Here is a 12,500-nt window from a genome sequence, read left to right on the forward strand (position 1 = left end):
ACGGGCCAGGCATACAGTATAACATATAACATACATGAAGTCTCGCTTCCAGTGACTGCACGTACGCACCGTAATGAATTGCGAGGCAAGCGAAAGAATGTACAGATTGTACTGTGCAATAAAGAGTGCAGATGGAGGCATTAATTGAAACCATCTTCCTCCGGAGCAGGCAGGCTTCAGGATCGAACGGAAGAGGCAAAACATGTCCTGGGCCATATGGTACAGTCTAATACTGCGAGTTTAAAAACAGCTCTGAGTGTACACTGGAGTGCCCGCGGGTCATTTCTCTTCTTCTCGGAGCCTGCCGCTGCATGAATCATTTTTTATATGCATCTGAACACTTCCAAATGTTCATGAAATGAAAATCCATCTAGTCCAGTTATATAATGATAGGAGAAATCAGCTGTCAGGGCACGCAAAGCAGTCATTACCGCGGGAAAAAAATGTGAAACCGTAGAAGTTATGAAGTTGAAAACTGATTGATGATAGATTGTAATTGGGAATTCGTGGTGACACTATGTTTGGGGACACGGCTGATGATGCCAAACTCCGAGTTTCCGGATGAGAATAAAATCAGTCTCTGGAGGAAGTGCTGCAATGTGCCACCATTCCAGAGGTGGAGATCGAGAGCACTGGAATGCTGCAGAATTGTAATAACAGCTGTCGTCTCTTATGGAACACAGAATGCTTTCCAGTGTTCTGAATAAACAAACTCAGTCTGGCTCCCCGGAGGCCCGGCCCCGGCCTGATTCCTATTGCACTGCTGTAGGCCGAACATCAGCGCTGCTCACCGCACACCGCCAACGTGCTTCCAATTAACAGTGATGAAACAGGAAATAACTGCAAATTCCTGGTGTGGTGATGCGCAGCTTGATGTTTCGGAGATGTTCTTTCCCAGAATAGGACAGCGTCAGTGTCCTAGAGAGGTTTTACAGGCAGGAACAAAGATGCTCTTGTATCCCACTTATATGCTGTACAATAATCTAACCTGTGCTTATGCATGGTAGATTTACTAGGCACCCAAATGGGGTGTCCTCCCCCAAACAAAAAAATGCTCTAACACTCCTAATGACCTGATGTGTTTTTCCCCTCTCCCCCGCCAGATCACCCTCAGCACCTGGCCATTGAGCCCCAGACTGCCATCGAGGGTGACGACGTCACTCTGACCTGCAGGGGGACTCGGTACCTGTACACAGACCTGCAGTGGAAGGACCCTCAGAACTCCACCATCACCAACAACGTCACGGCACTGCAGTTCAGCCCCTACTCTATCTCTCTCTCCCTAAGCCTGCACAATGTGTCCAGGAATCACACAGCAGGCTACCAGTGCTGGGCGCACAAGATCCACAACAAGAGAGCTATAGTCAAGACTGTGCTGACTGTGCATGGTGAGGAAGTGACAGAGAGAACATTGCCTGCTGGGTGTTCAATGAGGTCTCTAGCAGAACAGTAATTGCAACTCAAAGAATAATATGTTTGTGTAACATCGTATTTAAAAGTGCCTGCTCCTGGATATAAACCCGCTCGTGATTATGAAACCCAGTAGAGAGATGAGTTTGTCTGAGGAAAATCTTGAAAAGAAGAGCGATCGAATTCAGATATGCTTTTGTGATTGAAACAGAGAGGAAGAGGCCGTGGCTGAGACAGAACCTGACCAATCAAGATGTAAACAGCAGCAGCACTCTGACTATGGCCTGCTACGCCCTGGGTGTGCCGCCACCCTACATCACCTGGTACAAAGACAACCTACCAGTACAGGAGGGTCCAGGTAAGAAATGACTTCGGATTTAGGGACCCTAGGTTTTCCCTGGTCGGGTCACATGATCAAGAAAATCTCCTGGGCCTCCTCGTTGCTGAATTGCTCAACCATGTTAGTCATTTTCTCCATAGAATCTGAGCTGTTGACTTCGTGCTGTTGTTCCAGGTATTACCCTGAGGGAGGATGGGGTGCTGACGATCAAGAGAGTGAAGAAAGACGATGAGGGCTTCTACGAGTGTCTGGCCAGCAACGGTGAGGGGAGTGTGAAAGCCAGTGCTGTGGTCACTGTCGTGGGTGAGTCACTACTTTATTTCCATCATAATGAGCTTGACGAGAACCCATGTCATCCTGATAACGATATCCAATGAATCTAACTGAAGTACATTAACAACGTCAGATTCCAATCAACCCTGAGTTTAACCAGCACAGCCACAGCCAGAACACTTCCTTACTGCATGACCAATCACAGTCAAAGGAAACCTTTTGGCCATACTGGGCCATGTTTTCTTGTCAACAGTACAAATGGCTCTGGCCAGACTTCAATATGAGAACTCTCTCTAGAGAGGGAGGCTGCCAAGAGGCTTCCAAGTATGTCCAGTGAATTACTCCACTGGCTTTTATGACTGGGGCTCTTGGAGCTCTAAACGAGGTCCCCACCCATGGGACATGACCTGTAAGGAGTGTGTTAAGAGGTCCCACTCTCAATGACTGTGGGCACAGCAAGGGGAGAAGTCTTCTCGTTAAATAACCATGGGACTGGAAACATGATGACACAGACTGAGGGGGGGGGGGGGGGGGGGAGGTCATGCGACGGTATTCTGACGACTAGCCCTGGCACCAGACATGAATTCCTGTTCCCCCCAAAAATGTCCCATTTTCCTGAAAGTCCAACCCCGGTGTCAGCATCATCCGTTAGAACATGTCCAAAATTAGACAGTTTGCTTCATGCATTGCCAAACCTTTATTTAGGCATTACTCGAAACAAAACTATTTCACAAAATTCCTAAAGATTAAGGAAGGCAGTTTTGAGATGGCTGACTGTGAATGTTGACATGGATAGTTAAGAAAATTAGGGATACGCAGTGGAATGTGTTTCCACTTGTAGTGTGAACACAACATGGCGGAAATGAGTTAATCTAGCAAAAAAATTATAACTGAGAGAAATGCCAGAGTGGACTTTTAAAAAAAATCAACATTGCAGTGGTGTAATTCACTTCCTTGGATTCACTTAGAGAAATGTACTTTCAAGTACTGGATAAGTAGACCAGTGCCATGTCTTACTCTAATATGTTAAACAAACAAAACCGTTCCTCTATTGTGTACATCCCCATTTATATTTGTTCTCAGTTATCAATTCTTATACATATTTCAAGAATCATCGAAAAAGCATAATTCCTCGGTGAACAACAGTTGACTAATTGTTCCTGTGGTCTCCTTCCAGGTGATGAGGGGAAGCCCAACATTGAGGTGATCGTCCTGGTGTGTACAGGAGCTGCTGCCACCTTCCTCTGGCTCATGCTCATCCTCTTCATCCGCAAGCTCAGGAAGGTAACAAGAGATCTCCCTGCAATCACAGCTAGATCTATGCTCTCTATCTCTATCTCTATCTCTTTGCATACTGCACTGGGGACTTGACTCACCATTCTTTTTTTTTTACTTAGTTAATTAAACCATAGCATCGTGCCATTTAACAATGTGTAACATGCTCTTCTCAAGACATATTCAAACATCCACACTACCATTTTGTTTGTGAGCTTCAGGAGTGGAGTGCAGTCTCACTATACAGATTTTGTCAACTGCGATCACTGACTCATGTCTCTTGCAAAATGCAGTTCAATTGGGTGGGATCATTTTAGCTTGACGTTTACGATTTCCACATTTCCTGGCATTGGAAAAGAGCTGAGATCGTGTTTGTGTGTATGACAAGAAAGTAGAGAACATGCATCAACAGTCCAAAGACAATAGAAATAGGCACATTACAACGACAGTCATGGTAGACCAAAGGCACGGTCATGGTATGGCAAAGTCATGGTATGGCAATGGCACGGTCATGGTAGAGCAATGGCACGGTCATGGTAGAACAATGCCACGGTCATGGTAGAACACTGGCACAGTCATGGTAGAACAATGGCACGGTCATGGTAGAACACTGGCACGGTCATGGTAGAACAATGGCACGGTCATGGTAGAACAATGGCACGGTCATGGTAGAACAATGGCACGGTCATGGTAGAACAATGGCACGGTCATGGTAGAACACTGGCACGGTCATGGTAGAACAATGGCACGGTCATGGTAGAACAATGGCACGGTCATGGTAGAACAATGGCACGGTCATGGTAGAACACTGGCACGGTCATGGTAGAACAATGGCACGGTCATGGTAGAACACTGGCACAGTCATGGTAGAACAATGGCACGGTCATGGTAGAACACTGGCACGGTCATAGTAGAACAATGGCACGGTCATGGTAGAACACTGGCACGGTCATGGTAGAACAATGGCACGGTCATGGTAGAACAATGCCACGGTCATGGTAGAACAATGGCACGGTCATGGTAGAACAATGGCACGGTCATGGTAGAACACTGGCACGGTCATGGTAGAACAATGGCACTGTCATGGTAGAACAATGGCACGGTCATGGTAGAACAATGGCACGGTCATGGTAGAACAATGGCACGGTCATGGTAGAACACTGGCACGGTCATGGTAGAACAATGGCACGGTCATGGTAGAACAATGGCACGGTCATGGTAGAACACTGGCACGGTCATGGTAGAACAATGGCACGGTCATGGTAGAACAATGGCACGGTCATGGTAGAACAATGGCAGGGTCATGGTAGAACAATGGCACGGTCATGGTAGAACAATGGCACGGTCATGGTAGAACAATGGCACGGTCATGGTAGAACAATGGCACGTTCATGGTAGAACAATGGCACGGTCATGGTAGAACACTGGCACGGTCATGGTAGAACAATGGCACGGTCATGGTAGAACACTGGCACGGTCATGGTAGAACAATGGCACGGTCATGGTAGAACACTTGCTCTTGTCCTTTACTTAACATGAAAAAGTTTATTTTCCACAAATCCTGTTTGATTTCACATACCTACTGTACACGAGCTCCATCACCATTTTCTTCTGCCTCTCATCTCCCTTCCAGTCTGTGGACTATAAAATGGGTCCATCCATCATCATCGACCCAGACGAGTTTCCTCTGGATGAGCAGTGTGAACTCCTGCAGTATGACAGCAGCAAGTGGGAGTTTCCCCGAGACCGCCTCAGACTGGGTGAGTAACTTACTACACCACACAGCACTGGTACGGTCTACGAAGTCCCTCACCATGACGACGCTGTAACTCAAAAGGTCAATACGCACCACGAAAGGGCAACTACTGTAAGTTAATTTATTTGTTCACCATATACTGTACTTCACATCAACAGATTAATGTCATTTTTGACACATCAACAGGTGTCACCCCCCTGTGAAGAGGGTGTAGCTTCGTTACTCATCAGTGACCCTCCGCTGTCACACAGACTTAACATTATATATCCCCTGAAGGAACGCTTCACGGGTCCAATCGTCAGAACCTCAGCAGGTTGTTTTAGCCCTTTCCTGCAGGCAATGACCTAAAGTGCCCTCTTTTGCCCTAATGAGTGGAATGTCCGGTCTTTCTATGTCAAACAGTTTTGTTATATTTCAATCTCTACAGAAAATGTAATATTGTAATGAAACTCTAAATGTAATACATTTCAACTCTATATCTGACATGGTACAGGTGTCTTCTTTTTTGTAAGCCCATAACCATGTGTGTGAGGTGGATACTTTTATTTTAAAGTTGATTTGTTTCTAAGTAGACCAAGAATCACTCTGTGTGCCCCTGATTTAACCCACTGCAGTAAAAGGTTAATTACAGGCCCATATCGCCCCTGACAGGGAACCCAATCTGATTTACTTAACCCACTGGTCTCTCTCTCTCTCGCTCTCTTTCTCTTCTCTCTCTTCTCTCTCTCTCAGGCAAAACTCTGGGCCATGGAGCCTTCGGGAAAGTGGTGGAGGCTTCTGCTTTTGGGATCGACAAGCTCTCGACCTGCAAGACTGTGGCTGTCAAAATGCTGAAAGGTATAGGGTAGAGGCGTTATTATCAAGTCTTTGATCTGAAAACGTAATACACGCTTATTAACAGCACTCGCAAATCACTTTGGTTGGGAAACCAGGCTGAAAAGTCATGCAGGTTGTTTCCAGATAACTTCCTTTTGATCCCACCTGGTGGAGATGATACTGATGAAGGTACTCCTCTCCCAATGCACGTGTTCAGCTCCTACGGTAGAAACATAACAGCCGTCGTTCTGAATGTAACAGATGTAAAACAGCCATCTGTCATTTCAGCAGGTTATTTGGTTTCTCGTGCATGATATGAATTCAAGAACTATGATGGCACACGTGTGTAGCCCGTTGTAGGCGTGTGATGGCTGCTTCTAACAGACTGTTTGGTCTGAGAGAGACTAAGGCTTTGGTGTCCCTGGTGAGGATGACATTCTGCAGATGTGACAGGAATCAGGAAAACATTCCACCTGGGTCCAAGATTTTCAGGCGATGAAAAAATGTAAACGTGGACGGTACAAATGATGCATCTACAAAATATATGCACGTTAATCCTTATTAAGGTTTATAGACCTGATGTTTAGTAGATACACAAACAATTGAGATCAATGACCCCCCCCCCCCCCTTCCCCACACAATATTTATAGTCACCATAACTTACAGACACATTTCGCAATCTTTCTAAATCTGGCAGAACATATTTATTCCATCAAAATGGAAACAGCGAAAAGCAGAAGAAGAGAGACTCCAGAAGCAAGAGAGACTGTCCAAGGGATTTGGCCTACTGATCTTAGCAGAGTAAACATTTCAGCCCGACATTACTGGCTGTATCCCCTTAGGGTTGAAGTGGTCAAACTAACTTCCCTCCTTGGCCAACTCCAACTCTGTAGAGTAATGGGACCATGGATGGACAGTGATGGTGTTTTGTGATAGATCTAGCTACATGATAAACCAGGCCATTTGTTAGATATTTCCATCGGTGTCACGGCATTAATCATCCCCTTCCATTAATCACAGAGGAACCAAGCTCGCCGGGCTGGCTGTTGCTCCCTGCTCTGCTCTAGGAACCCCAGGTCAAACGTAATGAAAAGCAGCTCACTTCCCTAAACTGACCCTTCCTACGGGTGGTTTGAGACTCAGCGTCAGTCAGCTCCAGCTTCTAGAGCATGCTGGGACCACTGTGATGAGCCAACACTAAGACAGAGCAGAAGTACAGACCCAAAACTCAGCTCAACTCTCTATGTTCTCCATTCATTATTTAAATTCAAGTCATTGATTCATGATTAAAATCGACCAAAATCTCTGTCAGAGTAAACCACATCCAGGGAGTCAGTGATGGATAAGAGCAGGAATATTTTGCATTATTTTGTTCAATCAATGTTTTCCTTTTTTTTTTATCAGTTAGGGACAATATTGTTTACTAACATTGCTAACTCCAACCACCTGTGGCCAGATGAGCTTTTCAGATAATGAAAGAGAGAGACATTATACAGGCTCATCGGACTCATTAGGCTGCCACCCACCATTGACTAGTTGCTATTCCACGGTCTTTGAGATCAGCGTAGCGTAGAGGTTGATTTATGGTTGACCGCTAATCTTTGGCGTCGATGGCACCCCAAAAAGGACGAGTCACTTTGATGGTGTTTAGTTTATTTGGTTAAGAATAACCCTCCCTCTGACCTCATAGCATGCCTGACCCAGATATCCGCCTCCTTATATGATGTGTAGACTGGATAAACAACTGAGGAAAACAACAGCATTATCTGTTCTGTGATCTTAAAAAAAAATGAACCTGTATTTAACTAGGCAAGTCAGTTAAGAACAAAGTCTTGTTTACAATGACGGCCTACCTCAGCCAAACCCGGACGACGTTGGGCCAATTGTGCGCCGCCCTATTGGGACTCCCAATCACAGCCGGATGTGATACAGCCTAGAATCGAACCAGGGACTGTAGTGACGCCTCTTGCACTGTGATGCAGTGCCTGAGACCGCTGTGCCACTCGGGAGCCCTGTTCACAGTCAACAGTTATATTGTCTCTCCGTGTGTGCTCCAGGGTTTATTTTGACGGAATGTATGCCTGCGCTTTGGGTTGTATGCGAGAATCTGTTTGAATGTGAGAGAAGGCTGATGTTTATGTTTGAAGTTATATATATTCCCATGTTGACTTCATTCCTTTCCTGACATTATCTTTGCATGCCGTCTTAACCTTTCACATTGAATGTTCTAATGTCGATGATCATATTTTCTCAAATGGAACATTTCCTGCCTATCTGAAATTTCCTCCACATATGTCAAATCTGTTCTTTATTAAATATACTGTTTGGTTACCAGACGTGCATGAACGTACATCAGTTGGAGTCATCTTAAACAAAGCGAAATAACTTCAATGAAAATGTCATTTAAAGTCAAAATACATCCACGCTTTTGAGGGGTTGTATGAAACAGTATCCCCGCAATGTGAAATGTATATTTAACCAGCGTCCCTCTAAATGGTCTGTGTGTTTGCGTTGTAACAGGAGGAGCTACGACAAATGAGCGCAAGGCTCTGATGTCCGAGCTGAAGATCCTGATCCACATTGGTCATCATCTGAACGTGGTCAACCTGCTGGGAGCCTGCACCAAGCCTGGAGGTGAGCGAGACAGAGGACAGGGTTAACTCTATGGTTTAACTTAGCCACAGTGTATGACTTGTGAAATAAAGGTATAAATTGCTGGCATCTCAGAGAAAATCCATCATGATTTCAACACACTCTTGTCACTGTTTCTGAATCATTACTCGTTAGTCAGTTTCTTTGAATTCTGTGCTTCTTTCTTCTCAGGTCCATTGATGATGATAGTGGAGTACTGCAAATATGGAAACTTGTCAAACTACTTAAGAAGCAAGAGGGCGGATTTCATCGTCTATAAGGTGAATCAGCATCTTCACGGACCGAAGCTTTCAGAAATGATGTTTTCTCATTAAATCCTATACAAAAGCCTTCATCGTTTAGTCTATTTCTCAACCTGATAAGAAAACCCCAGATTGTCAGCAGAGCCACTTTCTAAAGAGACTCAAGCTTAGCGTCTTGTATCTGTTGTGTGTCTCGTCAGAGCCAGGACGGTAAGCTGGTGACGTCGGGGTCGGGCTGTGACCTCAGCGAGCTCATCAAGCGGCGCCTGGAGAGCGTGGCAAGTACCGGAAGCTCGGCCAGCTCCGGCTTTGTGGAAGATAAGAGCTACTGCGACTCAGAGGAAGAGGAGGAAGGTAAATCTAAACGAGCCAACAGTGTCTTCCTTCCCCTCACCTCCACCCCGCCCTCCCCCGGATTGTTTTCTTCCTGGGCCTGATGGGACATTTCCTCCTCCTGTTCATAATTACAATCGATAGGTCAGAACCACAGGCTGGCACCCGCTGTGCCTGGATGAGAAGGAGGAGTGGAGGGAAAGGCCTCTGACAGAAGTGTTTGTCTGGTCCTGGCGTGTCGGACATTTTGTTTTGTGATGTGTTATTTCTGGTGTGATTAAATGTTTACTCAGGTGGGCTGATGGAAGGAGTCCACTGGGTTCCTCCACAAACCCCCTCCTGCTGTCACACTGCACCGATATCACACGTCTCACCCCACATCTAAAATAACACCAGGCATCCTCTCCTGTCTTTAAAGGATGTTTTTAGTAAGACAGAGACTGTAGGTGGACGAATGAACCGTACTGTACGTGACAAAGGGGGTTTCGAGAATGGCATGTTGCAGGTTTCTTTGTATGGGAGGCTTACATTAACAATATGGAGTTGATGATCCTGCATGTATACATTTGTATTGTGCATAATTCATGTGTTACACCATACTAAATTGTGTTTATGAAATTGTTTGTAGTCATTACCACTTTGTGTTTTGTTTTACCCTCAGAGCCAGAGGATCTGTACAAGAGAGTATTGACAATGGAAGATTTGATTTGCTACAGTTTCCAAGTTGCAAAAGGCATGGAGTTCCTGGCTTCACGCAAGGTATGCACTTCCTCTAGGCAAATTACTGCATCAAAATCAATATGTTTCCAAAAGGCAGTCTAATGAGACACAAGTTGCTGTTTTTAAATCAGCTAATACCAGTTTATAAAGCTTTATTCTGTCCAGTTGACTTTAATAAAATGCTGTTGTATTTCGAATGCCAGGAAGTCATTTTGTTGACCTTTTTTCATTCAAAGTAAGCTCTGTTCGCGGTGAGTCTATTGGCATATTGGCTATAATCAGTCTAAAACTCATTCACATTTAAAACTCAGTCACAAGCTCTGGGAGAGCAGATTAGACTCATTAGTGAACCCATTGTTGTAACTATCCCCATTAGAATTAAGGGCTTAACCTGGATATGAAACACTTCACATCAGAATATCACTGATGACTGTTCCATATGGTTGTCTTAGCTGACATGCACAGGGCCACGAGTGTTTCCTGTAAGGTCACATGGTCAGGAAATAGTCCTGGCTGGAGCCATGCATTATCCCATTAGGCTGAATCTGAACTTGAGATATCTCCACAGAACTCAAACGTTCATGTAAAGTCATGCATTGATGTCAGTCCTAATCCAAATGGATGTCTTGTCTTCTTTTCGTTAGTGTATTCATCGTGACCTGGCTGCAAGAAACATCTTACTGTCGGAGAATAATGTTGTGAAGATTTGCGATTTTGGACTGGCCAGAGACGTCTACAAAGACCCAGACTACGTTCGCAAAGGAGATGTTAGTAGCTACATACTGTACTTCTATTAATCTGACATAATAAGTACATTATATATGTGATGAAATGTGCCATTGACTTGACGATTACCGCCTGGCTGTGTGAGAGAAACCAGAGACTGTAACTTGACTACCATCATTCAAAAATGACTTGGCAAAAACTATAGCGCCTTCAGAAAGTATTCATAACCCTTGACTTATTCCACAATTTTGTTACAGCCTGAATTCAAAATGGATTCAGTTGTTTTTTTTCTCTCACCCATCTACACACAATATCCCATAATGACGAAGTGGAAACATGTTTTTAGATATGTTTGCAAATTTCTTAAAAATGTATTAAGAAGTACAGAAATATCACATTTACATAAGCATTCGGACACCTGAGTCAACACATGTTAGAATCGCCTTTGGCGGCAATTACAGCTGTGAGTCTTTCTGGGTAAGTCTCCAAGAGCTTTGCACACCTGGATTGTACAATATATGCCCATTACTCTTTTTTTATAATGATTCAAGCTCTGTCAAATCTGTTGTTGATTATTGCTAGACAACCATTTTCAAGTCTTGCCATAGATCTTCAAGCAGATTTAAGTCAAAACTGTAACTCGGCCACTTAGGAAAATTCACTGTCTACTTGGTAAGCAACTCCAGTGTAGATTTGGCCTTGTGTTTTAGGTTATTGTCCTGCTGAAAGGTCATCTCAGGAATTGTGAAAAACTGAGTTTAAATGTATTTGGCTAAGGTGAATGTAAACTTCCGATTTCAACTGTTTTTGTGGTGTACAGAGATGAGGGAGTCATTCAAAAATCACGTTAATCCCTATTATCGCACACAGAGTGAGTCCATACAACTTATGTGACTTGTTAAGCACATTTTTACTCCCAAACTTATTTAGGCTTGCCGTAACAAAGGGCTTGAATACTTATTGACTCAAGACATTTCAACTTTTCATTTTTCATACATTTTGACATTATGGGGTATTTTAAATTCAGGCTGTAACACAACAAAATATGGGAAAGTAATGGTGTGAATTCTTTCTGAAGGCACTGTAAAGACAGACTGAATAAATGCAATAGTTCTGAGAAATGCCAGATATTCTGGGCAGATTTCAGTGTTTGTTTGAATGCAGAATAAACGTGTCTGTCTGCATAGACTAAAGGATGTTTTGGTGGTTGAGGATGTGTGATAGAACTACGGCATGAGGGCATGTATAGTACTTCACTCAACTCAAGCCCTTCTGCTTCTCAGATGTGACAGGTCGGTTGTTGATGGTATTAGTGAGAGAGCCAGTCACACAGGTGAGATGAGATACCGATTTAAAAGAGCTGTCGTCTCTTATCTCCATCTCTCTCTCCCCCCTCCACAGTCCAGACTGCCCCTCAAGTGGATGGCGCCAGAGGCCATTTTTGACAAGATCTACACCACTCAGAGCGATGTGTGGTCCTTTGGAGTCCTAATGTGGGAGATTTTCTCTCTGGGTAAATATACAGAACTTTAGTCCTGACCAGGAATGACTCACTATGCCTTATAGTCCCTCACCTCCTCACCTGACCTCCCCATTAGCAGAATTAATGAGCAGAAATGAACAAACATCTGTGCACATTTCACAACGCAGCCATGTGGAACAATACAGACTTATTCAATGCAAATTTACTCCGTTGTGTAGGTCCTTCTCTTAAATCACCTCTACAAGGACTATTGTTTTAGGACTTGTCATGAAACTACAGATTTGGACTGCTTCCATGCTCACTGCCCTACAACTTACTTATTTCAGAGAAATTATATTATGCTAAATGTGTTTTTGTTATTTCTCAGTAAACATTACTGCTTAGAATTTTTTTTTTTTTATGAAATAGTCTCCAAGAAGCTTTTTTTTACGTGTAATCTTACAATTTTGCACACAGTGTGCAGTATCCCTTTCA

The 12,500-nt window shown here is 44.0% G+C and overlaps 1 protein-coding gene across 1 annotated transcript in view; it reads left to right on the top strand.

Moving 5' to 3' along the window:
- Positions 1 to 12,500, top strand: part of LOC123993360 (vascular endothelial growth factor receptor kdr-like) — an 80,935-nt gene that overhangs the window by 39,941 nt on the left and 28,494 nt on the right. Inside the window, exons 13-24 of the mRNA XM_046295435.1 lie at positions 1,104 to 1,388; positions 1,622 to 1,768; positions 1,925 to 2,053; positions 3,201 to 3,307; positions 4,932 to 5,058; positions 5,787 to 5,891; positions 8,391 to 8,504; positions 8,694 to 8,782; positions 8,965 to 9,118; positions 9,759 to 9,856; positions 10,462 to 10,584; positions 11,945 to 12,056. Of these exons, the coding sequence (XP_046151391.1) occupies positions 1,104 to 1,388; positions 1,622 to 1,768; positions 1,925 to 2,053; positions 3,201 to 3,307; positions 4,932 to 5,058; positions 5,787 to 5,891; positions 8,391 to 8,504; positions 8,694 to 8,782; positions 8,965 to 9,118; positions 9,759 to 9,856; positions 10,462 to 10,584; positions 11,945 to 12,056 (1,590 nt within the window). The remainder of the gene's footprint in view (positions 1 to 1,103; positions 1,389 to 1,621; positions 1,769 to 1,924; positions 2,054 to 3,200; positions 3,308 to 4,931; positions 5,059 to 5,786; positions 5,892 to 8,390; positions 8,505 to 8,693; positions 8,783 to 8,964; positions 9,119 to 9,758; positions 9,857 to 10,461; positions 10,585 to 11,944; positions 12,057 to 12,500) is intronic.

This window comes from Oncorhynchus gorbuscha, linkage group LG13 (assembly GCF_021184085.1).
Source record: "Oncorhynchus gorbuscha isolate QuinsamMale2020 ecotype Even-year linkage group LG13, OgorEven_v1.0, whole genome shotgun sequence".
Taxonomy (NCBI): Eukaryota; Metazoa; Chordata; class Actinopteri; order Salmoniformes; family Salmonidae; genus Oncorhynchus; species Oncorhynchus gorbuscha.